Source organism: Xyrauchen texanus, chromosome 36 (genome assembly GCF_025860055.1).
Source record: "Xyrauchen texanus isolate HMW12.3.18 chromosome 36, RBS_HiC_50CHRs, whole genome shotgun sequence".
Classification (NCBI taxonomy): Eukaryota; Metazoa; Chordata; class Actinopteri; order Cypriniformes; family Catostomidae; genus Xyrauchen; species Xyrauchen texanus.
In genome coordinates, this window is record NC_068311.1 from 24,264,760 (window position 1) to 24,289,509 (window position 24,750).

Here is a 24,750-nt window from a genome sequence, read left to right on the forward strand (position 1 = left end):
ATACACATTAATGTTCTTATTGGGAAAATGTTATTTTGAGACAAGATTGTGTGTGTTTGACCAGTGTCAGACCGGGGAGTATTCAGGAAAGCTGAACAATAATTATTTTTTCAGTTCCGTTTGGTGAGGCTTTACAAACATGAGCTATTTTTATAATTATAATGCGTAAAACAAAAAAGAACCTAACATCATCAAAGACACCAGACATACATTTAAAGTGGTTTGTCTCTTTAAATGCATGGCAACTTTATGGTGTGTTCACACTTGGCAGGTTTGGCTCGTTAAAACGAACTCTGGTGCGATTTATTTGAACAAGTGTGAACACTGTCACACGAACCTTGGTGCACTCCAAACAACTGGACCAAGACCACCTGAATAGTGGGTCTTGGTCCATTTCCAAATTATTATATTTCCAAATATCCCAATTGATATATGAACGCAACATGGACCAAATACGTCTAAACGGACCAAAAATAGGAAGTAATTTGCCTAATACTGACATCAAGCATACCTGGTTCTTCTTATCATAGGAGCTATGTTGCACATTACAGTTTGGTTCAGGCTGTCATTGCAGCATATCTTCATTTGTGTGTGCAACAGAGGAATTCCTGGTGCTGTTTTGACTCCTTTACACATTTTATTCGCTCTTCATTTGTTCTCAGCAGGTAAAAAATACCACCATATATACATAAATTAATCCAACGAGTGCATTTCGGCCAGCAGCCAGCATCGTTTTGGATGTTCGGCAAGTTCTGTCGCAAAACATATATAATAAAAGCTGCTTTGTCCAATCAGGTTGTGACCTTATCCTGATGCCTTTTGTTTTGTATCTTGAGGTGTTAAAAATGCCAGTGTGAACGCTAAGTGAACAAGGACTAAATGTATCATTTTCTTTTTTGGTCCGAACCAAGAAAACCTAACTTCAAGTGTGAACACACCCTTAAAGAGTTGTAGCATTGTCAGCGTCATTATACTGTACAGAAAATGTAAGATCCATCAGTATTGACTAGGGATGCACCGAAATGAAAATTCTGGGCCGAAACCGAAAATCCAGGATGCACTTGGCCGAAAACCGAAACCGAAATTTTTACCTATTTATAAAAAAAAAAAAAAATGTTGTGTATAATTGTATTAATTTTATACTTTTTCATTAATTTCATTAATTTAATTAATCTGAATTGAAAAACTACAAACCAATAAAATAAATCACACTTTTATTGAAAGTAACACACCAAAATTGGACAAAAAATATATTAAAACTATATTAAATATTATTCTTCTTTCAGTTCTGTAAAAATCAAATTTTACAGATTTTATTAACAATTATCCAAATAATGTAAAGTTTTAGAAAACTATTATATGCAAAACAAGAGTCAAGAAATGAACTTAGCTAACATCTTTCAAAAAGTTTAAATATGCAACAGTAATTTTAATTGAAACAAAAGGCAGAACACAGAATGGCAGAGGGCCTCTATTCCACTGATCTATATAAAACTATAATATATAATTATATATATAGATCAGTGCTCTATTCTGTTTATGTAAACGTATGTACACTTTAAGTGAAAATGATTGTGCAAAACAACAGTGCAAAACAGCAGTAATTGAACTAAATCCAACCTCAACTGTAAACGACAGATGTATCCTCAAGTGAAGAACGAGTGTAATGTAACTGCTATTCACATCATATTGGGCCGCTTTTTATTTAAGTACAAGTGACAGGTTTCTCTTCAAGAACAAAAGTTGCTAAACGTTCTGACAGTCTCTCCTGTCAGAAAGCTCATCAAGAACATGAGATGCTGCACTGAACAGTCTCTCACTCTCTGTGCTGGTGCTTGGGCAGATAAATACCTGTGTGCAATCCGCGCAAGCAAAGGAAAGCGGTCTTTGTTTATGCGACCGTAGTCAAGGGGATTGTCGCTTCTGGCGTAGTTCAGCTATACGTCTCAAGTTGTGGTGTAGCTGCACTAGTTGTGACATTTTCCTGTAGAATCTCTTGCTGTATTCTGTATATATATATATCTGGAAAGTTCTGCTGAATAAACACTGCAGAGCGCAAATTTGATGTCCTTATCAGAAACTTTGAAGAATTTCCACACCGCTGACATGATCGCCTTTGTTTGGTAGCGCTGTGATAAGGGCTAGATCGATCCAGATTGAAATCTGAGCACTGAGGGGCGGGGCGAGGAGGTATATATTTTCGGCTCATATTTTCGGCCTTTTTTTCTCTTTCGGCCGAAAACCGAAAGTGCCGAAAGTGCCATTTTCGGCCGAAAATTTTCGGCGGCCGAAATTTCGGTGCATCCCTAGTATTGACCTCTCTCTTACCATCTGTCTCTTTTTCTCTTTTCTCTTTTTTTTTCTTCTTCCTTGCAGTATCTCGGCCTGGTGGAGGTAGAGGAGTCCAGAGGGATGCATGTGTGTGAGGATGCAGTGAAGAAACTAAAATTGGTGCGTATTTTATTGCTTTCCATCTATGCGATGAAACAGTACTCGTGCTAAGAAAAGAAAATAGGCAGAAACAATGGTTTAAAATTAGACCCTTTTAGAGTAAGTAAGGGATAATGTAGTCAGCCAGAAATTGTTGCTATCACCCTGATGGGCTTTATTTCTGACTGTACTTAAAATTATCCCACTTAATACACTGCTTTTTACAGAGAGTACTCCACATGTCCTGCTTTCCTCATTGAGTCCATAGCAGTGGGGATTTCTTTAAGACTGCAAGGGAAGCTCAGCTTCCCCTATAATGTCAAAAAAATAATGGTCAAATATGTACTATTGTGTAAACAATTTATTGACTAAAAATGCGTTAGAACACGTTCATCTCGAAGACGAGTTCCTTCAGAATCAGCTACATTACATATAGCAGGTCGGCTGACTCGATTTACTTCTCATACATTCCCAGAAGCGCCAGTGCATTTCCCTGTTGAAGCCGAAGCGCCCATTGACTTCAATGGGGCTGCTCTGAACAGTTTTGTTCAGTGCTCCGAAAATAGACGGTCATTGGATAAATGCTGCGATTATGTCCCGCCCACGGACGCTCAGCGTCTCTGGGGGTGAATGAGGAGTGGGCTGGCCCGACTCCGGGCTTCGCGTGATGATTGGAGGATCTGTCGAAAGACTGCATCTCCTTTTGATTGACAGCTAATCTGTACTATAAGAAGTCACTGAAGCTATTTCACGCTCAGTCCCATCACGGATTTCTCAAGTGTAGTCGAAAGACAAACTGCTGCAACCTATTTCTTTATATTTGTTTGGCTGAAATTGGTAGTCAATTTGCATAATACATTTCACACAATTATACACCACATTCCTTGTTTCAGTTTTACCAAGTTTAATATATTTTGTTTTAGAGCGTTCGTTCGTTCGTTCGTTCATTCATTCATTCATACAGTAGGCTAGGCTAGCGTTGTACGGGTGAAACTGCGCACGATGGCAGACGGTGCTAATATTGTCGACCTGATTTTGGCGAAGCCATTTGAAAGTCTTCCTTACGAGGAAAAAATTAGAATTAAACAGCAGGGTAGATCAACACCTAAGATTGATTTAGTGCAAAAAATAGGGTAAATAAGTTTATAATGTAGGCCGAAAATGAGCTTCCCCTCTTTGAAAGACCAGCAGCCGCCACTGGTCCATAGGAACTGACTAAAGATTTTGTTTACCGTAAGCCTATGTGTCTCATTTGTTTTAAAAATCTATCTTTATTGCGATGGCTGCTCTGTCAATGGTTATTGACTTTATTATGTCTGCTTAGTCGATAGTTATTGTCTTAAGAATGACTGCTCTGTCAGTAGTTATATCCTAACCCTTCAAATCAAAGTACTGAATATTATTGTCAGAACAGAAATGTAGTATATGTAAAGGATAACGAACAGTCAGTCAGCCATTATCGCTAAATAAACCCCAACAGGTTGATCTGGACCCCAACGCAATCCAGAGGGATCTTCCATCAAAAAGACATTTATTTTGCAGTAATGACCGGCTGACTGCATATTATATTATAACACTGCTACTTAAAGGGATAGTTCACCCAAAAATGGAAATTCTCTCATCATTTTCTCGCCCTTATGACATCCCAGATGTGCATGACTTTTTTTCTTCTGCTGAGTATAAATGAAGATTTCTAGAAGAATATGTCAGCTCTGTAGGTCCATAAAATGCAAGTGAATGGTGACCAAAAAAGTGGAGATTTACAATAAAAAAGGACTTAAATATTGATCTGTTTCTCATCCACACCTATCATATTGCATTTGAAGATACCAATTTAACCACTTGAGTCTTATGGATTACTTTTATGCAGCCTTTATGTGCTTTTTGGAGATTCAAAGTTTTGGCCACCATTCACTTGCATTGTATGTACCTATAGAGCTGAAATATTCTTCTAAAAGTCTTCGTTTTTGTTCAGCAAAAAAAATGTCATACACATCTGGGATGGCATCAGGGTGAGTAAATGATGAGAGAATTTTAATAACATTAGTAATAAAACATTTTATAATTTGGATATTTATATGGTGAAACTTTCATATAAGTAAGCTCTCTGTATATATTTGTTGGTAACCATTTTTGATTTCTAAGATATAAATAAATATCAAAATGGTTACCAACTGCAACAACAATAATAATATACAAATACTCTTTAATCTAATATAATTGCATATATAATATTTTTTATTAAGGCAAGGATCTGTAGCTCTGTGGGGCAACACTGACTCTATGTGTTGCCCTGGTCTTTGGTCCCTCAATCTCTTCATGTGCTCTCTGCTCTTTCATCCTCATGTTAGTCGTTTCCTGCTGTGTGTGTCTATACACTCCTCACTTACTCTCTCTTCTGCCAAACCCCTAAAGACTTTATCTCATTCTCCTCTGAGCTTGTACTTATTCCTCCAGTCATTTCTCCTCTCTATCTCCTGTCACTGTAATTTCCTCATTGTACCGCTGTCTTGGCAAAATTGGAAAGTGCCTTCTGGGCTACCTGTTACATCAGTTGAATTGCTTTAGCTCCTCTTGAGTTTGCTCTTAGCTCTTCTTCCATTGCTTCTGAGCGGGTCTGCAGAGATAGGATTACCAACCAGTGTCTGGGACAACTTTGTACACTTTGCTGATGCAGAGTTTGCCATGTACACCTGAGTATATTGCAAAAAAAAATTACATTAAAAATGAAAGGGTGCGACTTCATTTTGGACATAATCTGGACAAACGTGCTTTTGAGTTTTTTACGGTGGGTCGTAACAGCTCGCCAGCACAAACTTTTAGGAAAACTTCTTACTGGCTGCTCAACATCTTCGTACTGCCATTGGTCCACGTCTTCGGTAGGTGTGACCTGGAGCTATACCTACTTTGATGCTGACCGCTAATTCTATTTACATTGTTCAGTAAGTTAAGATCAATCAACAACGTTTTTGTGTGAAATATATATATATCAGTGGCGGCTGCTGGTCTTTCAAAGAGGGGAAGCTCATTTTCGGCCTACATTATAAACTTATTTACCCTATTTTTTGCACTAAATCAATCTTAGGTGTTGATCTGCCCTGCTGTTTAATTCTGATTTTTTCCTCGTAAGGAAGACTTTCAAATGGCTTCACCAAAATCAGGTAGACAATATTAGCACTGTCTGCCATCGTGCGCAGTTTCACCCGTACGACGCTAGCCTAGCCTACTGTATGAACGAATGAACGAACGAACGAACGCTCTAAAACAAAATATATTAAACTTGGTAAAACTGAAACAAGGAATGTGGTGTATAATTGTGTGAAATGTATTATGCAAATTGACTAGCAATTTCGCCAAATAAATATAAAGAAATAGGTTGCAGCAGTTTGTCTTTCGACTACACTTGAGAAATCAGCGATGGGACTGAGCGCGAAATCGCTTCAGTGACTTCTTATAGTACAGATTCGCTGTCAATCAAAAGGAGATGCAGTCTTTCGACAGATCCTCCAATCATCACGCTGAAGCCCGGAGTCCGGCCAGCCCACTCCTCATTCACCCCCAGAGACGCTGAGCGTCCGTGGGCGGGACATAATCGCAGCATTTATCCAATGACCGCCTATTTTCGAGCACTGAAAAAACTGTTCAGAGCAGCCCCATTGAAGTCAATGAACGCTCGGCTTCAACAGGGAAATGCACTGACGCTACGGGAATGTATGAGAAGTAAATCGAGTCAGCCGACCTGCTATATGTAATGTAGCTGATTCTGAACGAACTCGTCTTCGAGATGAACGTGTTCTAACGCATTTTTAGTCAATAAATTGTTTACACAATAGTACATATTTGACCATTATTTTTTTGACATTATAGGGGAAGCTGAGCTTCCCTTGCAGTCTGAAAGAAATCCCCACTGCTATATATATAAGTAATATCACACGAGCAAGAGTGCTATATGGCCCTACATCAGCACTGCTGTGATTTGGCCGCAGGACGAGTGCCATAGGTAATTACAGCAGTGCTGATGTAGGGCCTTATTGCACGATTGCGAGTGAAAAAAACAAAAACTATAATTTATTTATTTTTTCAAAAAAAAAAAAAAATGTGTTTGTGCAATACATAAATCACTAAATAAAATTGCTGTAATAAATATACACTAAATATAAATAAATAAAATATTATAAATAATAAATAGAAGGACATAACAGCTCAAATCATGCTGGTCCAGCTAGTGCGAATGCACATTTTCGAGTAAATAGACAGACAATGTCTCTATCAAACAGTTGATTGGCTCTTCAACTGTAAATTGGGACTTGAATTTAAACAGCCGCCATATTCAGTATTACAATTTCTACCATTGATAAATATACCACTCACCGGTCTCATCCTATAATGTCTCTGGTTTGGCATTAGGTAGCTCTCTAGAAGGAAGCCAATTAGCTTAAAACAGAAAAAAAGTGAGCTGACAAAAGCTTTAAAGGTCACAGAAATGTGTTACGGCAAGAATGATGGTGCTGGAGTGGAACAAATGAACCATTGTGCCAAAAGACAAAATTGAGACTAATGTTGTTTCAATGTTTATATGCAGAGTGGAAAAAAAACTGTCAAGGCTGTGCTATGGGTGTCTGCCGATGGCCTAAGAGTAGTGGATGACAAAACCAAGGTAAGTCTGTTTGTGTGAAACATTTTGTTATACTGGATATTGATTTAATTCCATTAAAATACACAAAACCAGAGGTTCAAATGGTAAGAGTCTTTGGTTTTTTCACACTGCTCATAAATCCAGTATGTTTTTCAAATCTGATCTTTAGGACTGACTGTGCATCATTTTGCTAGTAATATGATCTGATTGGTTGAGTCAGACAGTGTAGTCAATATCCAGTATATCTAGGGACCTAAGAGTGTACCCATCATTGTGGAAAATGTTTTGCCTTTGATCATGTCCATGATGGCATCTGGTGGGCATTTTCCCCCAAAAATATTCACATGAAAAATGTAACTAAAACAACTAAATAGATTTAAGTTGGATTCGCCAAATAAATCATATTTTTATTTCTGCCTGCCTGAACAAACCCTTTGAAGCCCTGAAAGTCTCCCAAGCCATCAATTAGCCTGCACCAAAGCAAGTCCATCAGCTAGAGAGTAGGTAGGAAACTACACAAAATATGCGGTACTAGGTTGGCAGGCCCCCCCGAAAGACCTGTCACATGACCATCCCACATCATGACACATCAATTGAACCACCATCAATTTAACTTTTAAGGCCAAGGGTTCCATAGACCATGTTTGCTTACAGATTTTCTTTTTGAAGTTAAAGAGAGTAACGTAACGTCCTTCACATACACGCACACAAAATCCGGCAACTTAAAAGGTCAGAGGCCTTATATAATGAGTTAAATTATCCACTGTTCCTTTTCAATTCACAAAATAGAAGGAAGGAAGGCCACAAAGCTTTCTTGTTTTGTTTCCTGAAAGGGGCTCACACTCAGCCAGCCATCCATTGCCTCAATATGCCCTTCTTGTAATCCTCATGCATATGAGTCAGCACAGCCACCTAATCCTTCCTGCTTCTGTCCCACAAATGTCTCCAAATGCCACCGGTGTTCTCTGCCCCTCCTCCTTTCCTAGCTATTTTACACCGCTTAAATTGAAAGTTCACCCAAAAATGAAAATTCTCTCATGATTTACTTGCTATTCCGTTCCATTTGCTGCAATGTGTCTATGTTTTTTAAGTCATTATACACTAATCCACAATCGTACTTTCCACCATAGCTCACAAATCTCATTTGATCTTCCACATATTAAAATTTTGCAATGCGATTGGTAAAGCCCAAAGAATACTTCGGTCAGACATGATCGCTGAATGGACGTGTGATGCAAATCATCATCGTTATCAGCAGTGTTCTGGAGCACTGAACGTGCACAGCTGGATTTTTCTAACCATGCGTCTTTGAATGCGCATGCACATGGAGTTATTTGCACTAATTAGTGGGTCCACAAGGTGGCAACACTCACATTTTAGCTGTTGCTGGCACCAAGAAACGCTAGAAGAAGATGTAATCAGAGTTAAACGTAAGAAGATGAAGGTAAAAACAACAACAGTGGATGTTCAAATCAAGAGCTCCTTAAGAAAAATAGTCCAGTGTCTCATAGCAGTTGTAGCGCACATGCATCAATCGCCTGTTTATGCGCAGTTACATGAAATGCCAGTGAAAACCACTTGTTTTCAGCATTATTAACATCAAACCTAGTGCAGTGCATTTTCATGTGGGACAACTTAAATTTTTGTTTTTCACAAAAAGCAACCATATGGCTTCATATGACTTTGAATATAGCACAAAAGCTGTACTGACTAATTTATGGTCATTTTTGGAGCTGGGCAGTAACAATAACAGTCCATTTTCATAGTATGATGTTCACCAAAATAAAGAAAATCATATTGATAGAGTGAGTAAATGATGACAGAATTGTTTGTGTAAATTAACCCTTTAAGATGTGTTTTTAAGCTTAGTTTGGCAATGCTCATTATCTAGTGAAAGGGTTATTGATTAAAAGACCAGACTGCCCATTCCTGACAAGTGTGAGATGAGTCAGCAGTCTTGGTTTCTGTTCTTCCCGTCTGCCATAAACCCCCCGTTTCCCGCCCGGAACACATTCATCCATGACAAATCTTTTACAGCTGTAACTGGGCCCATTTAGCCAGTAATCATCTGACAATGAGTGTGCCCCTCACCTCTTTCTGTTGCTCTTGCACTCTTACTCTTTTAGAGAGAGCTTCACTGCAGCGTGTGACCCCTCACCTACCACTTCTACATTCTTCAGCTCATTTATTATGTATAAACTGTGACCCCCTGACAGGGAAACCGTAGCCACTGTTACAGTGGGAGGCCAAGGCTACAGAGAAACTTAAGTCAATTTAGAAAATCAAGGAGATGGGTAGAATGACAGTAAGAAGTAAACTGATAACAGTACAATGTAGTTGGGTCAATTACAAATAAGGATGTCAAAATTGAAAAGGAGAAATCTTATATATATATATATATATATATATATATATATATATATATATAAAACGTTTGTCTCAACTGAAAGACTTTGTGGCGCTGCACACTTCACCTCACTAGGTTGCGGTAATGCGCAATTAGCTGGATTGCCAATAAACATCACAAGAAGAAGTATTTTGTTGGCTTGCTTTTGCGCTGTAGATCATGAAAAACCTTTTAACTAATAGTACATATTACAATATGTACAACAAATAAACAGCAATGGTGTTGATGTTGTGTTCAGTTGATATCTGTATTGCATAGCATTGTAATATCATATTAGCTGGATAACAAGCTAGCGGCTACTGAGCCTCATTACCGGTTCCCATGACAGCAGGTCTATGTAGCCGCTAGCCAGCTAATACAGGCTACATAGACCTGCTGTCATGGGAACCGGTAATGAGGCTCAGTAGGTCTATGTAGCCGCTAGCCAGCTAATACAGGCTGATTTAATGACTGTTATACAGTTAGCTAGTTGTGTGTATAACTTTGCCGAACTGCTTGCGTTTTTAGCAAGATGTACCTAATCAGATCATCAAGATGTAGAATATCGGCTAAATATAAAAAAATACTCAAACGTTTATCTACGCTATCAACGTATATAGCAGGCACAACAACAACACTATAACATATTTGACCTTCATCTTGGTTGTTTTGGGTGGAATTGAGTTTCGGCTTTTTAAAATGTATCCACTTGGGAGAGTGTCTTTTAAAAGCTCAGTTTTCGCTGTCAAAAATGCCGTCTGAATGTGGACGGAAGACCAAACTGAAGAGAAAAGATGCATTTTCAAACACAAACATATTAGTGTGGACGTGACATTAATGACAATTTATATTTGTCACAAACTCCGGATGGTTATACCACATACAGTATTTCATAAAGTATTTTAATTAAGGTTTAAAGGTTACAAGTTTAAAAATATTAATCTTAGAAGACGTGTATAATATAAGTCACTGAATATTCTAGTATAAATAGGACATACAAGTACAAAGCACGTTTCAAAATACTTTTGTTCACTTTATATTTTATGTTATTCTTTCATTTAAATGTATAATTTATATAATAACCAGTAGCCATTGTTTTACGTGTAGGACCTCATTGTTGACCAGACCATTGAGAAGGTGTCCTTCTGCGCGCCTGACCGCAATTACGATAAGGCGTTCTCCTACATCTGCCGTGATGGAACGACTCGCCGCTGGATGTGCCACTGCTTCATGGCCCTGAAGGACTCGGTGAGGAGAACCCGACAGGGATTAATTCTTCAGCTTGCAATGTGGGATTAAGATAAGGATTATGGCAGGGTTATCTCAACCGGTATAACTGCTTAGGGACTGTTATCTGCACTTGAGGCACAGGGAAAAACACATTATGTACTGGAATTGAATGTGATGTTAAGATTTGGAACCCAATACTAGACTAGACAAATTTTCCTTTCAAAAAAATTTGAAGGCCATATAATATTTTTTCCTTGCAAAAGTGTCATTAACAATTGGCTAATGACCTAACAATATATAAACACCAATTTTGGAGAGTACTAAAACTTAAACAGGAAAACTTCAAAAGTGTTACTTTTCCAGTAACTTTTTCCTACAACCAGCAGTGTAGTGTGAAAAAAAACATAATTTTTTGTTTTATTGGTTTAGCTTTACTGCTGATTGAGCTGACAAAATAATTTGGGCTGTCGATTTAACACGTTAATTCAGTGCTGTAATTCTATAAAAAATAACTTGTTAAAAAAATGTATGCAATACATCCCCAGGGGGCAGTAAGCGAAACTCGCTGTATAGGAAACGCGCAATTTATACAGACAGAGAACAAACCACACCGAGAGCAGACAACACAAGATGAGAACACGTTCTTGTATACAAACATAGCTTGATGTAGCGCAAATCCGAAGGCAGGGATCAAAACTTGTTTTTCTAAGTTTCAAACTTCGTTTAACTTTGACCTGAAACGTTATGTTTTTGACGTTATTAAACTTGTTTTTCTAAGTTTCAAACTTCGTTTAACTTTGACCTGAAACGTTATGTTTTTGACGTTATTAAACTTGTTTTTCTAAGTTTCAAACTTCGTTTAACTTTGACCTAAAACGTTATGTTTTTGACACAATGCTACCAAGACGCTCCAAAAGTGTCCGTCTCAAGCAGGTGTATATTGACGTCCTTAAACAAGCCCTTTTAATAAATCTTAGACTGATTGATGAATTAAATTGCAAAATGGTTTGCTGTGAACTGTAGTCTAATGATAGGCTTATGCTCAATAATAGTATGTATTGCATTCTAAAGCCACTTTTTGTATTGTCTCTTTTAGTGCTTCACTTGTGTGCGAAAATAATTTAATGCATTTTAATTATCTGCATTATTTTTGTGTGTGTGTGTGTGTGTGTGTGTGTGTGTGTGTGTGTGTGTGTGTATGTGTGAGCATGTATTTATCACTTTGTGGGGACCAAATGTCCCCATAAGGATAGTAAAACCCGAAATTTTTGACCTTGTGGGGACATTTTGTCGGTCCCCATGAGGAAAACGGCTTATAAATCATACTAAATTATGTTTTTTGAAAATGTAAAAATGCAGAAAGTTTTCTGTGAGGGTTAGGTTTAGGGGTAGGGTTAGGTTTAGGGGATAGAATATAAAGTTTGTACAGTATAAAAACCATTATGTCTATGGAAAGTCCTCATAAAACATGGAAACACAACATGAGTGTGTGTGTGTGTGTGTGTGTGTGTGTGTGTGTGTGTGTGTGTGTGTGTGTGTGTGTGTGTGTGTGTATGTGTGAGCATGTATTTATCACTTTGTGGGGACCAAATGTCCCCATAAGGATAGTAAAACCCGAAATTTTTGACCTTGTGGGGACATTTTGTCGGTCCCCATGAGGAAAACGGCTTATAAATCATACTAAATTATGTTTTTTGAAAATGTAAAAATGCAGAAAGTTTTCTGTGAGGGTTAGGTTTAGGGGTAGGGTTAGGTTTAGGGGATAGAATATAAAGTTTGTACAGTATAAAAACCATTATGTCTATGGAAAGTCCCCATAAAACATGGAAACCAAACTCTGTGTGTGTGTGTGTGTGTGTGTGTGTGTGTGTGTGTGTGTGTGTGTGTGTGTGTGTGTGTGTGTGTGTGTATGTATGTATGTATGTATGTGTATATATATATATATATATAATTATTTAATCATTATATATTGAATTATTGTTATTTGAGGGGCTTTCTCAGCAAATATTTATGCACAAGGTTAATTGTGATTGACATAAAAATATTTAATCGATTGACAGCCCTAAAACGAATTAAACACACTCTCGTAACATAGCATTGGAAAGTCTGATTAATTTTAGTGAATCAGTTCGTTCATACAGTTAATGAATCATTTCAAACTGAAATGGTCCACTGATTTGAGTCTCTTTGATTTTTTTCTTTGACACTCTCTAATTAGTCTTTTTTTAATAGCAAAACATGAAATGACACTGCTGTTCGTCACTATGTTTTTGACCTGCGATTCACAAACTCAAATTTATTTTTGCCATATAGGTACTGCTCTCACTAAATTCTAAATAATATCATTAAATTAATTTCTAAATTCTGTGTAGCTAACTACTTTTTTCAAGAGTAACAAGTCTGTAGTTTAACTACTTTAATTCTACTAAAAACTTAAAAACTACTAAAGTTGCTTGTAGCTTGGTAAATCAAATTTACAGTAGTTCCCCCCAACACTGCTAAACAAACAGTTGAACTATAGCCATGATGCTAACATTAGATCCTCCTCACCACTAGGGAGAACGTCTGAGTCACGCAGTCGGATGCGCGTTTGCTGCTTGCCTTGAGCGTAAGCAGCGCAGAGAAAAGGAGTGCGGGGTCACGGCTTCCTTCGATGCAAGCCGCACATCATTTGTGAGGGAAGGCTCCTTCCGCATCTCCTCCTCAGGACAGCAGAGTGACCGGGGGGACATCATGAAACAGCTACAGGACAAAAAGAAAGGTGAGTGCTGATGCCATCCCTCCAAGTGTACCTCATCAACAGTGTGCCTTAGAAAAGGTATTGGCACCGATCATTAATTATTTAATGGATCATGTGATCCAAATTCAATACTGTGTGTTAGTCACGGTCATTACTGTCATGCCCCAGAAAGGATAAAATTGTTAATAAACAATCTTAAAAGTAGTCCATACGACTTGTGCGCTATATTCCAATATTCCTTCTGATGCTAAACAATAGCTTTAAGTGAGAAACAGACCAAATTTGTTATTAGTCACAAAATGTAATGGATTGGAATATTATTTATCCAATAGTGTCTTGAAATGGCCTTATAATTCACTTTGGCTTTTTGTAGAAGCATGTGGCATTTCTGCTATGCCACCTGGAAATGCTTCTCCACCAGAAGGAGCCGCATCACCTGTGGAGAGAGGGGAGCCAGGTGTGCCTCATGCCATCCCGCGGCGTCACGCTCCGATTGAGCAGCTGGTGCGGCAGGGCTCTTTCCGAGGCTTCCCTCAACTTAGCCAGAAGAACTCGCCGTTCAAACGGCAGCTCTCTCTACGTCTGAACGATCTCCCTTCTACCCTTCAGCGCAAGACAGATTTCCAGACTAAGAATCCAGGTCAGTATTTTGTCATTTCCCAATTATCTTTATCGTTATTACTGTTTACCCAAGGAATGTAAGCTACATCAGTGTGCAGTGTGTAGTTTACAATCAAGACATGAGAGAGGCTGCATTTTTACCATCTTTCAGACTGTGCCTGTGTACATGGGGGCATCTCTCATCTGATTTTATTCAATGTGCCAACAATGGTGATTTTGTTCGCCAAAAGATTGTTTGCCAGTTGCAACGAGGTGAAGAAATTGCTCGTCGTTACATTTCTTCCCTTTCCCATGAAAGGCTGGACCAGACGCACGACAACATTGTCCGATAACCGCTGACCATCCGGCCTACTGTCGTCTTTCCCTAGATATGGATGTGTTCAGCATGTATTTTGTTTCAACATCTGTTTCAACATCTTTGTTTCAATAATTTTATGCCAAATTTGTCCAGTTTATTGGCCATGTACTGTGTGAAATGACAGCGCGGCTTGGTAGGGAACAGTTGTTCATCAACTGTTATGTTCTATCCGGGCGTGTATGAAGCAATGCTGTTTTTCACACATTTGCCAAATATCTCAGATATAATGGCAAATCTATCTGTCACAAGGTGGGCTGCTCTCGTGTTCTTGTCATCATAGCGCAGCGCATTTCTGCCGCAACATTGTGCGACAAAGAGTATCCTAATTCATTTGACCAAAAGTCATCCAATCTCATGCTTTTGCCTCCCTTAACACATCTCAAATAAATGAGAACTACACAGTGAGCTTCAGGCAATCCGTGGCTACTTTATAGCTCTCAATACATTATAGATCATAATAGCGCCGCCCACTTATCAGCTTACTTGTCAATATTCCCTCAAATAATTTTCGATGCATCATTATATGTTGAATGGGTGAAATTTGCATTCATATTTATCACCTTAGCGTGTTTGCAAATGTATCTCGATTCATGGTTCATTATTATGCATTAATATATATATATATATATATATATATATATATATATATATATATATATATATATATACACTATAGGCATTTATAGGCCAACTTTTTTCTAATAAACACTAAATCTGTTCATTAACAAACTGGAAATAATTGCGCGCCACAAACAAATTATCATCATCGTTCTTATATCATAATAATAATATTAATAATAATGGCTTCTTAAATATTCTGAAATGGTAATGCAAACAGAATGCATCTGGATGTAAAGAATGAAATTTATTCAATGAAAATATATTTTTAAAGACTGAAAATACATTTTATTTGCAATTGATATTGAATTAATTGATAACAAAAATGTATGAATATTTACACAATATATTCACGATACTTGCGTTATTTTAAATATATAGACTATATGGCATTATATACACATGCATTCAAAATTATTGTAGGACTAAAAGTGAGCCCTTGCGCCATCTGTTGGGAGAAAAGAGAATCACAGCTTTGAGCGGCACAAATAAATATGACGTCAACGCGAGGCGGCTGTCAAGTCATAGAATTAGAAGCAAAATACCTTCAAACTAGCTTTTCCTGGTGCGATTTTGACAATTTAAGCGCACTGGGCGATAAAACTCAAATATCTAGGAAAATTCAAGAAAGTAGGGCCCTGGAATTTGATCGATTGCAAAGATGTATTTTTTCTTAAAGCACAACGGGCAAATGACCGCATGCTCGGCGCTTCTAGTGATAATTATAGATACTAAATTACCATCAGTTTTCAGAATGTACCCAGTTCATTGTAAGATTGAAGTGGCATTTGCATCTGAAAATCACAATGATTTCAGAAATAAATCAGTTAAACATTAAAGGGATATCGTTTACTTACCCTCATGCCATCTCAGAAAACGAATTTCTTCTGCTGAACACAAATCAAGATTTTTAGAATAATTTTGCAGCTCTGTTGGTCCATACAATGCAAGTGAATGGTGGCTAGAACTTTGAAGGTCCAAAAATCACATAAAGGCAGCATAAAAGTAATCTATATAATTTTGGCGGTTTAATATATGTCTTATGAAGCGATGTAATCGCTTTGAGTGAGAAACAAATCGATATTTAAATCCTTTTTTACTATAAATCTCCACTTTCACTTTCAGAATGTGAAAGCGAAAGTGGAGATTTATGGTAAAAAAGGACTTTTATTATTGATCTGTTTCTCATCCACACCTATCATTTAGAAGATGTAGATTTAAGCACTGGAGTCTTATGGATTACTTTTATGGTACCTTTATGTGATTTTTGGACCTTCAAAATTCTGGCCACCATTAACTTGCATTGTGTTGATCTACAGAGCTGGGCTAATCTTCTAGAAATCATTTTTGTGTTCTGCAGAAGAAATTAAGTCATGCACATCTGGGATAGCATGAGGGTGAGTAACTGATGAGGGATTGTTTATTTTTTAGACAACTATCCCTTTAAACCCACCATTTTGGGAAGTTTGTTCTCTTGTCTTGTTTTATGATCACAATAATTAATTTGTGATTTTAAAAGAAAAATGTGCTCATATGTTCTTTTGTCATTGGATTACACCAAATAAAGGTAATATGAACCAGTAACACTATTGACAGTAACTTGTTTGTCTTCCTACAATTAAATAAGGAGATTTGTCAAAGTAAATGTCTTAATATTCTATCTACTTAAGATATCTTAATATCACTTAATTATCAGTATTTAAAAAAATAAGTTTATTAACTGCCTAATCATTACTACACTGATAATTTCAAAAGTGTTTTTCCTAAATGTTGTCTGTTTTTATATAATTCTAACACCAATGACATTCAAAATTGTTTTGTTTTTGTTTTTTGTGTAAAGTACTAAATTCGAATAAACTGTCTAGTAGAGGTTGTTTTCAATTAACACCGCAATTGTAGAATGTCCCATCAGTGTTAAGCACAAATATATCCAAATATGTTATGCTCACATATACTGTAAATATGTCCAAAACCACATGTCACAGATCTCTATTTCCATTGAAACTTCAAGGCTTTACCAGACCATGAATGACAACATTTATTCTGTGATTTATACAGGGAACCTTTCCAATCAGTGTTTGAATTGAGTCCGAGCTCTTGGGAGATTTCCTTACACTGACTCACCAGTTTGATATATTGATTAAAATCAGTCATTTTTATATTTGAATGAGTTGTAAGACAAGAGTAAGATGTTAGGCTCAATAATAGACTATAATTTCTAGATTTTAAATAGTGGTCCCCGTAGCTGAGATGCATAGTGTATGGTAGAGTACAGTGGCATGCAATATTTTAGGCACTCCTGCTTAAAATTTCTATTGCTGTGAATATTTAAGTGAGAAGAAGATTAATTGATCTCCAAAAGGCATAAAGTTAAAGATGAAACATTATTAGTGTATTATTTTTGTTTTGTACCATTTTAGATTGAAAAAAGTAAAGGAGCACTATGCAAAAGTTTGGGCACCCCAAGAGATTTGAGTTCTCTGGTAACTTTTACCAAGGTCTCAGACCTTAGTTAGCTTGTTAGGGCCTATGGCTTGTTCACAATCATCATTTGAAAAGGCCAGGAGATGCAAATTTCGAAGCTTTACAAATACTCTGACTCCTCAAATCATGTCCCAACAATCAGCAGACATGGGCTTCTCTAAGCAGCTGCCTAGCATGCTGAAAATGTAAATAATTGATGCCCACAAAGCAGGAGAGGTTTATAAGAAGATGGCAAAGTGTTTTCAGGTAACCATTTCCTCAGTTCATAATGTATTTAAGAAATAGCAGTTAACCGGAACGGTGGAGGTCAAGTTGAGGTCTGGAAGACCACAAAACTGTTTGACTGCAATAGACCTTAAGGAAGATTTAGCAGACTCTGGAGCAGTGTTGCACTCTTCTACTGTGCAGCGACACCTTCACAAATATCAGCTTCATGGAAGAGTCATGAGAAGAGAACATTTCCTACGTCCATAAATTTGCAAATGAACATCTAAACAAGCCTGATGCATTTTGTAAACAAGTTCTACGGACTGATTAAGTTAAAATATAACTTTTTGGCCACAATAAGCAACGGTATATTTGGAGAAAAAAGGGTGCAGAATTTCATGAAAAGAACACCTCTCCAACTGTTAAGCACGGGGTGGATCGATCATGCTTTGAGCTTGTGTTGCAGCCAGTGGCACAGGGAAATATTTCACAGTTTGAAGGAAGAATGGATTTAATTTTGGATTTCATTGGTTATTAAATGCCAGCAAAGTCTGGAAGCAAACAGCACACCATCTGTAATAAAAGCTGAAGATGAAAAGAGGATGGCTTCTACTACAGTGTAACGATCCTAAACACACCTCAAAATCTACAATCAAGATACGCAAGCTGAAGGTTTTGCCATGACCCTCACAGTCTCCCGACCTAAACATCATAGAAAATCTGTGGATAGACCTCAAAAGAGCAGTGCATGCAAGACAGCCCAAGAATCTCACAGAACTAGAAGCCGTTGGAAGGAAGAATGGGCGAAAATCCCCCAAACAAGAATTGAAAGACTCATAGCTGGCCACGAAAAGTGTTTACAAGCTTGTGATATTTGCCAAACGGGGTGTTTCTAAATACTGACCATGCAGGGTGCCCAAACTTTTGCTTCAGGCATTTTTTGTTATTTTGAAATGGTAAAAGATAGAATTAAAAAGTAATATTGCTTAAAATATTAAAGACATTTGTCATCTTTAACTTAATGCCTTTTGTAAATCAGGCCATCTTTTGCTCGCTTAGCTATTCTTAGCAACAGACATTTTTATCAGGGGTGCCCAAACTTTTGCATGCCACTGTATAAATAAGACGTCTTATCATACAGTGTGCCTTTATGATTTATTTTCATGTTATCGTAACATTATCGTTTATTATCATGGCTTGCATATTTAAAGATATTGAGAGAGGGCCGCTCTCCTCGGGCACAGCATAATAAATGGACAAGATATTTCTCTACATAGCATCCATGTAATAACTTTACAACTGTTTAATAGTGAGCTAAAATGTTAGAATAATACAGAGAAAATGACGTGCATATTAAACAACCTCTTTTGATGGTTTAGTTCTAAGATAAAAGATGATTTAATGTTAGTAGTTTGAGTATCAACAGTCATAAATCAATGAAGAATTATATTTTACCATAATCTCATTTGGATTATTTATGAAAACTGGGACAGATTCATGGACAATATTACATTGTCACTGCAGTCATTTGTAAAAACATATAGTTTTATGTTTCTAGTATTCTAGTTTTTATAAAAACAACAGGGGACCCGTCAAGTGGGGGGGTCCCTTAACTCTTAAAGGGTGACCGGGGCCCTCCTAGCCCCTCCTCAATTCAAACACTGCTTCTAATGATCCTTTGTAGCAGACTACTCTATAATAACATGCTTTGTACAGAATTGTGCTGCAGTCTCTGATCTGTAGCTTAATCCCCTACACTAGTTACTAAAATGAGACTTATGCAGTGTTTTTAATAATGCCATATGACAAAAATATTTTTCTTCTTTATAAATTGTTGTTTTGTAGTTGTGCAAGCTATTGGTAATGGAGAGGTTTGTAGTAGCAGATAACAGATCATGAAAATTCAGGTTTGGATTTTACAGTTTCTAAACATCAATTGTTGTGCTTTTAAGTTGTTTTTTCAAGCTAAATTCAGTCACCTTATAACTAAGATCCAGATTGTTCAAACAAACATACGTCTGTAAAATGCATGCATGGTCCCATTAAAATGAGCCTCACAGGTGTGATTGACCCTCTCTATTGATCTGTTTCAGTTCCAGAGATGGACCTGTCCGTGGCGGGAGAGGCAGACAGCATAAATGCTCTCTGCAGCCAAATCAACAGCTCTTTCACCAAACCCTCTGAAGACCTGTGTGCCAAAGCCACCAGCAATTGCTTACCAGTGTGCAGTGCACCACCTGCCATTCCGCCACCACCTGCTCCCCAGCAAGGTAGCACAGACTGCATGATCTAAGTAGACATAGGGCTGCACAATATTGACAATATATCATAATTGTTGAATATATCCCCTGATATTGTTATTGCGATTATTAATTTTGATTAATATAATTTACATTAAAATACCCTTTTTTTTTTTAGCTTTATAGATGTTAATTACACGGTCTTGTACCCTAGTTGGTGATTTTCAAATACTTATCTAAGTCAAAGTTTGTAACGTTGAGACCAATCTCTCAGTGCTGTTTGATTTGGTTCATGTCTTACAACTCTGAAGAATTTTTTTGAAATCCCTGTGGGAATAATGAATAGGAAAATACTTCATGAAAAAGTGGGTGGACTTTGTTGAACTGTATTGTGGCAACTGTGATCTCGATTCTTTTTCGATTATAGGAATAGTTTTCCCAAAAATACAAATTCTCTCATTTACTCATCCTCATGCCATCGCAGGTGTGTATGACTTTTTCTTCAGCAGAACACAAACAAAGATTTTTAGAAGAATATCTCAGCTCTGTAGGTCCATACAATGTAAGTGAATGGAGACCAAAACTTTGACGGTCCAAAAAGCACATAAAGGCAGCATAAAAGTAATCCATAAAACTCCAGTGGTTTTATCTTTTGAAGTGATCCAATCTGTTTTGGGAAGAAAAAAACAAAATGTAACTCCTTTTTCACTGTACATATTGCCATTGCAGTCTCTAGGCATGATCATGATTTCAAGCTCAAATGCTCTTCCTTGTGCTTGACGTATGTGCAGAGCGCTAACCCCATCCAAAATCAATTGGATTGCTTCAGAAGACATGGATTAAACCACTGGAGTCTTATTGATTATTTTTATGCTGCCCTTGTACTTTTTGGAGCATTACAATTTTGGTCACCATTCACTTGCTTTATATGGACCTACAGAGCTGAGATATTCTTCTAAAACTCTTTTTGTTCTGCAGAAAAAAAAAGTCATACACATCTGGGATGGCACGAGCGTGATGAGATAATTTTCATTTTTGGGTGAACTATTCCAGAACTTGTGCAGCCCTAATTAGACTTAACATTTACATAAGATGTAAATTGGGAATGTAGCGGGCATATTTTAATAGTGTTGCCAATTTCTTCAGCTACCAACTCGTGGGTTCAGACAGAGTCTGCAGTCCATTCTCCTCCACCCGTGTCTCAGGGCGGCCACAAACGAACTCCATCCGAGGCAGAACGCTGGCTAGAAGAAGTGGCTAAAGCGGTGAAAGCCCAGCAGCAGACTCCACCTAATCTGCCTAAGACTACTCTACCCCCGCCACCCACTCAGCCACCTCCATCAGTTTCCTCCATGCATATCGCACAGGGGTCCCTACCCACCTCTGTACAGCCATTCCCCATGGCCTTTGATGTCACTCCTGTGCCCGTTGGCATGTTCATTCAGCAACCTCTTCAGCCAGCATTTGTACCTATGCAACCATACATGCCTACCCTGACCAACAGCATGACTTATCCCAATGCCAGTGTGCCCGTGGTGGGCATCACACCATCACAGATGGTGGCTAACGTTTTCTGCACTGCTGCCGGTACAGTGGGTGGAGCAATGATGGGGGTGGGAATGGGGTCCAAGATGGGTACACTTGGAGGTAGTCAACACTCAGCATTCCCCACCCTTCCTGGAGGCTTCCCCAACACCACATTCGCATCACCCCCAACTGTCAATGGCCACCCGCACAACTCCTTTCCCTTGACTACTACAACCACCAGTGTCATGCAGAACGGCACTGGTAGCATCGTAAAAGAAGGTACCAGTTGGCCAATGGAGAGTCTAAAACAGGCCAATCCCACATCCAGCTTGCAAGAAGCGGAGCATTTTGAGGCTAAATGGGCTGCTTTGGAATCCAAAACGCAACCCAATGCAGCCAACCCTTTTTCCAATGACTTACAAAAGACTTTCGAGATTGAGCTATAATTGGAAACGTGGAACAAGCCTTGAAGACTCTGAGATGAGGAGGAACTATTTCGTACCCATCCCCTTCGCTTTGTCTTTTAGACGGTTTCCTTATGCTCCTGGTCTGTTTGAGGGCATTGGTAAGAGATCATCTGGTTGTGCTTTGTTATCTGGAGAACTGCCATTCAGTCTCCAGATTTGGAGAACAGAAATTTCACAGAACTGAAAAAGAAGACCGTCACATGTTAGGCACTTATTGGACCGCTCAAACAAGTAATGACCCTTGTTTGGAAAGTGAATGATTTGACCTGAAGCAAATGCCATGACGGTAGTAAATAACTAATTAGGGGATGTCAAAATATGTATTTATTGTTTTTATTTAACTATATTGGTTATTTTTAATCAGATTTTAATTGTTCTGAAGAATTATTCTTGGTTTGTTTCCCTTATTTATTTTCACTGAACATGATGAAAGATTACAGGTGGAATAAATTGGCTACTTGAAAAAATTAGTCACCAATTAAGAGGTGGAATCTAATTTGAGATATATCAATAGAAGAATGAGTTTATTCTGTGTTCAGTAAAGGATTGTAAATAGTATGCTTTTAGTTTACTTTTATTTATTGCCCTTTGTGAGGCTGTTAGTTTTCAGTAATTCCCAAAAAAGTCAGTGCTGAATCATTTAAATGTCCTGCACCAAGCGGATACCAAAAGTACCAACAACAGGCACATTCCAATCCTGATTATACTGTTGAAAACCATAATACAAAGAGAAACCGAGATATATAAATGCTACAGCTCTGACTCTGACCTCTGAGCATTGGAAACAAGTACTTTGAGGAATTGCAAAACATTCAAAGGGTTGTTTTATTTTTATAATGTATTTAGCCAGACAAGTTGAGATTTGTGAATTCGGTTGACTGTGTACTGTACATTTGAAAACATATTTGGCACCATAAGGAGGTATTTAAAATGCATTCCCAAAGCATTCGAAAAAGACTCAACCATACGAGACCCAGATCACTCAGGAAATCGGGCATGCCTGTGCCAGTTTGTCTAAAGTAACACTTTCTTCTAAAAGTCTCATGGGGCTTCTCAATTATTCAGAATGTATTTAAAAAAACTGAAATGTGACCATTGTAGTGCACACAAAAAGAAAGTTGGTGGACAATTAAGCTGCTGTAAGGTAAAAAGGAGGAAAAGAAGATGAGAAGTGTTAGTATGGAGTACAAGGGTTGTTAAGAAAGTGTATTAGCAAGTGTTGGCACAAGGTGTTTGTTTGACTACCTAGAAGCTTAAAGGGACAGATCATTTGAATTGTTCATGCATGTTCAAAAGATCCCATATTACAGTAACAGTATGTTGAAACATTGAATATGCATATTAGTTTTGGCTTTCATTTCTTATCACTGCTGTTTTCACTCACTCTGGTATAAATGGGAAACAAATAATAGGAATAATTGCCTTTAATTGCGGGCGAACCCTATTGCAATCTCTAAATGATAAAATCTCATCTACTTGTTCTAAAAAACTATTTGAATCCCAAGGGAAACTCATTCCAGTGGTCACGGTGTGTTGAGGCACATACACAATGTTTAATAATGCTCAATTGTTGTATATTTTTATGTTGTTTTGAAATTTGACAGGCTTGAGTTTTCTCAAGCAGCTCAGTCATTGCTTCCAAGAGTACATATATGATCATTTGAGGGATCTTACTAGAGTGTGTGGATCCCTGCAAGTGTCAAACGCTAGATGATCAAAGCCAGACTGCACATTGTGCTCAGTGAGGTGTACTCCTTCCACTGGACAAAAACACTCTTCCTACAGACTCTTCAATAGCAGGATATACAAGGCAGGTATAATGTTTCTAACTGCTGGTTAAGAAGACCATTTCGACCATAATGTGTTATAAATCGACTTGGCCAACCCAAGTTCTTATCAACAGGGTCTAATCAACAGGGTCAAGCAGGTCTTTTCCAAAAGACATTGTATTTGCAATTTGGCCTAGCTATATGTATGAGGTGGACCCTATTTTATGGATGAATTTATAATAATAGACTATTGCCCTGGTCTTTTGTCCACAGTCCCTAAACAAAATATAGGTTTTTTCGAAACCAGGGAACTAAATTACCTCATGAACTTGATTGTAAAATTTAGTGTAGTGATAACAAACCAGTGGAGTTTATTTTTAATCTTTATTTACAGAATTTTGTATTTAAACCTACATATTTCTATTGTAATTACATTGTATAAAAGATAAATAAATAATATAATGTAAACAAAGACACATTTGTTGGAGGGTTGATTATTGTGTATCGTATATGCATGCTGTTGAGCCCAAGGTCATGACGAATAAATGCCAAAGGAAAAGAAATGGGTAAAAGGGTGAGTCCCACAAAACCTTCAAAGAATATATTTTAACCCAAAAGAAAAATAAATAAATTATATTATGCTTAAAGAAATTTTAAGCCAATTTCAGGACTGTGACGGTTAATTTATTTTCATGACAAATAAGCACATTTTCCACCCAGTTATTATTTATGGAATGCAACAAAATAAATTCATATTCTTTCTCATTACTGTAATGTGAAATATATATATATATACACACACACCGATCAGCCACAACATTAAAACCACCTTGTTAATATCGTGTTGGTCCCGCTCGTGGCACCAAAACAGCTCTGACCCGTCGAGGCATGCACTCCACAAGACCTCTGAAGGTGTCCTGTTATATCTGGCACCAAGACGTCAGCAGCAGTTCCTTTAAGTCCTGTAAGTTGTGAGGTGGGGCCTCTATGGATCGGACTTGTTGGTCCTACACATCCCATAGATGCTCAATCGAATT

At 37.7% G+C, this 24,750-nt stretch overlaps 1 protein-coding gene across 3 annotated transcripts in view; it reads left to right on the forward strand.

The window, feature by feature from the left end:
- The window catches only part of LOC127629809 (numb-like protein), an 83,466-nt gene extending 59,226 nt beyond the window's left edge, over positions 1–24,240 (forward strand). For all 3 annotated transcript variants that reach the window (XM_052107062.1, XM_052107060.1, XM_052107061.1), the window contains 7 exons: positions 2,377–2,451; positions 7,013–7,087; positions 10,560–10,700; positions 13,239–13,443; positions 13,796–14,062; positions 19,804–19,980; positions 21,097–24,240. In XM_052107062.1, the coding sequence (XP_051963022.1) occupies positions 2,377–2,451; positions 7,013–7,087; positions 10,560–10,700; positions 13,239–13,443; positions 13,796–14,062; positions 19,804–19,980; positions 21,097–21,923 (1,767 nt within the window). In that variant the 3' untranslated portion in view covers positions 21,924–24,240. The remainder of the gene's footprint in view (positions 1–2,376; positions 2,452–7,012; positions 7,088–10,559; positions 10,701–13,238; positions 13,444–13,795; positions 14,063–19,803; positions 19,981–21,096) is intronic.
- The last annotated feature ends 510 nt before the right edge of the window (positions 24,241–24,750 follow it).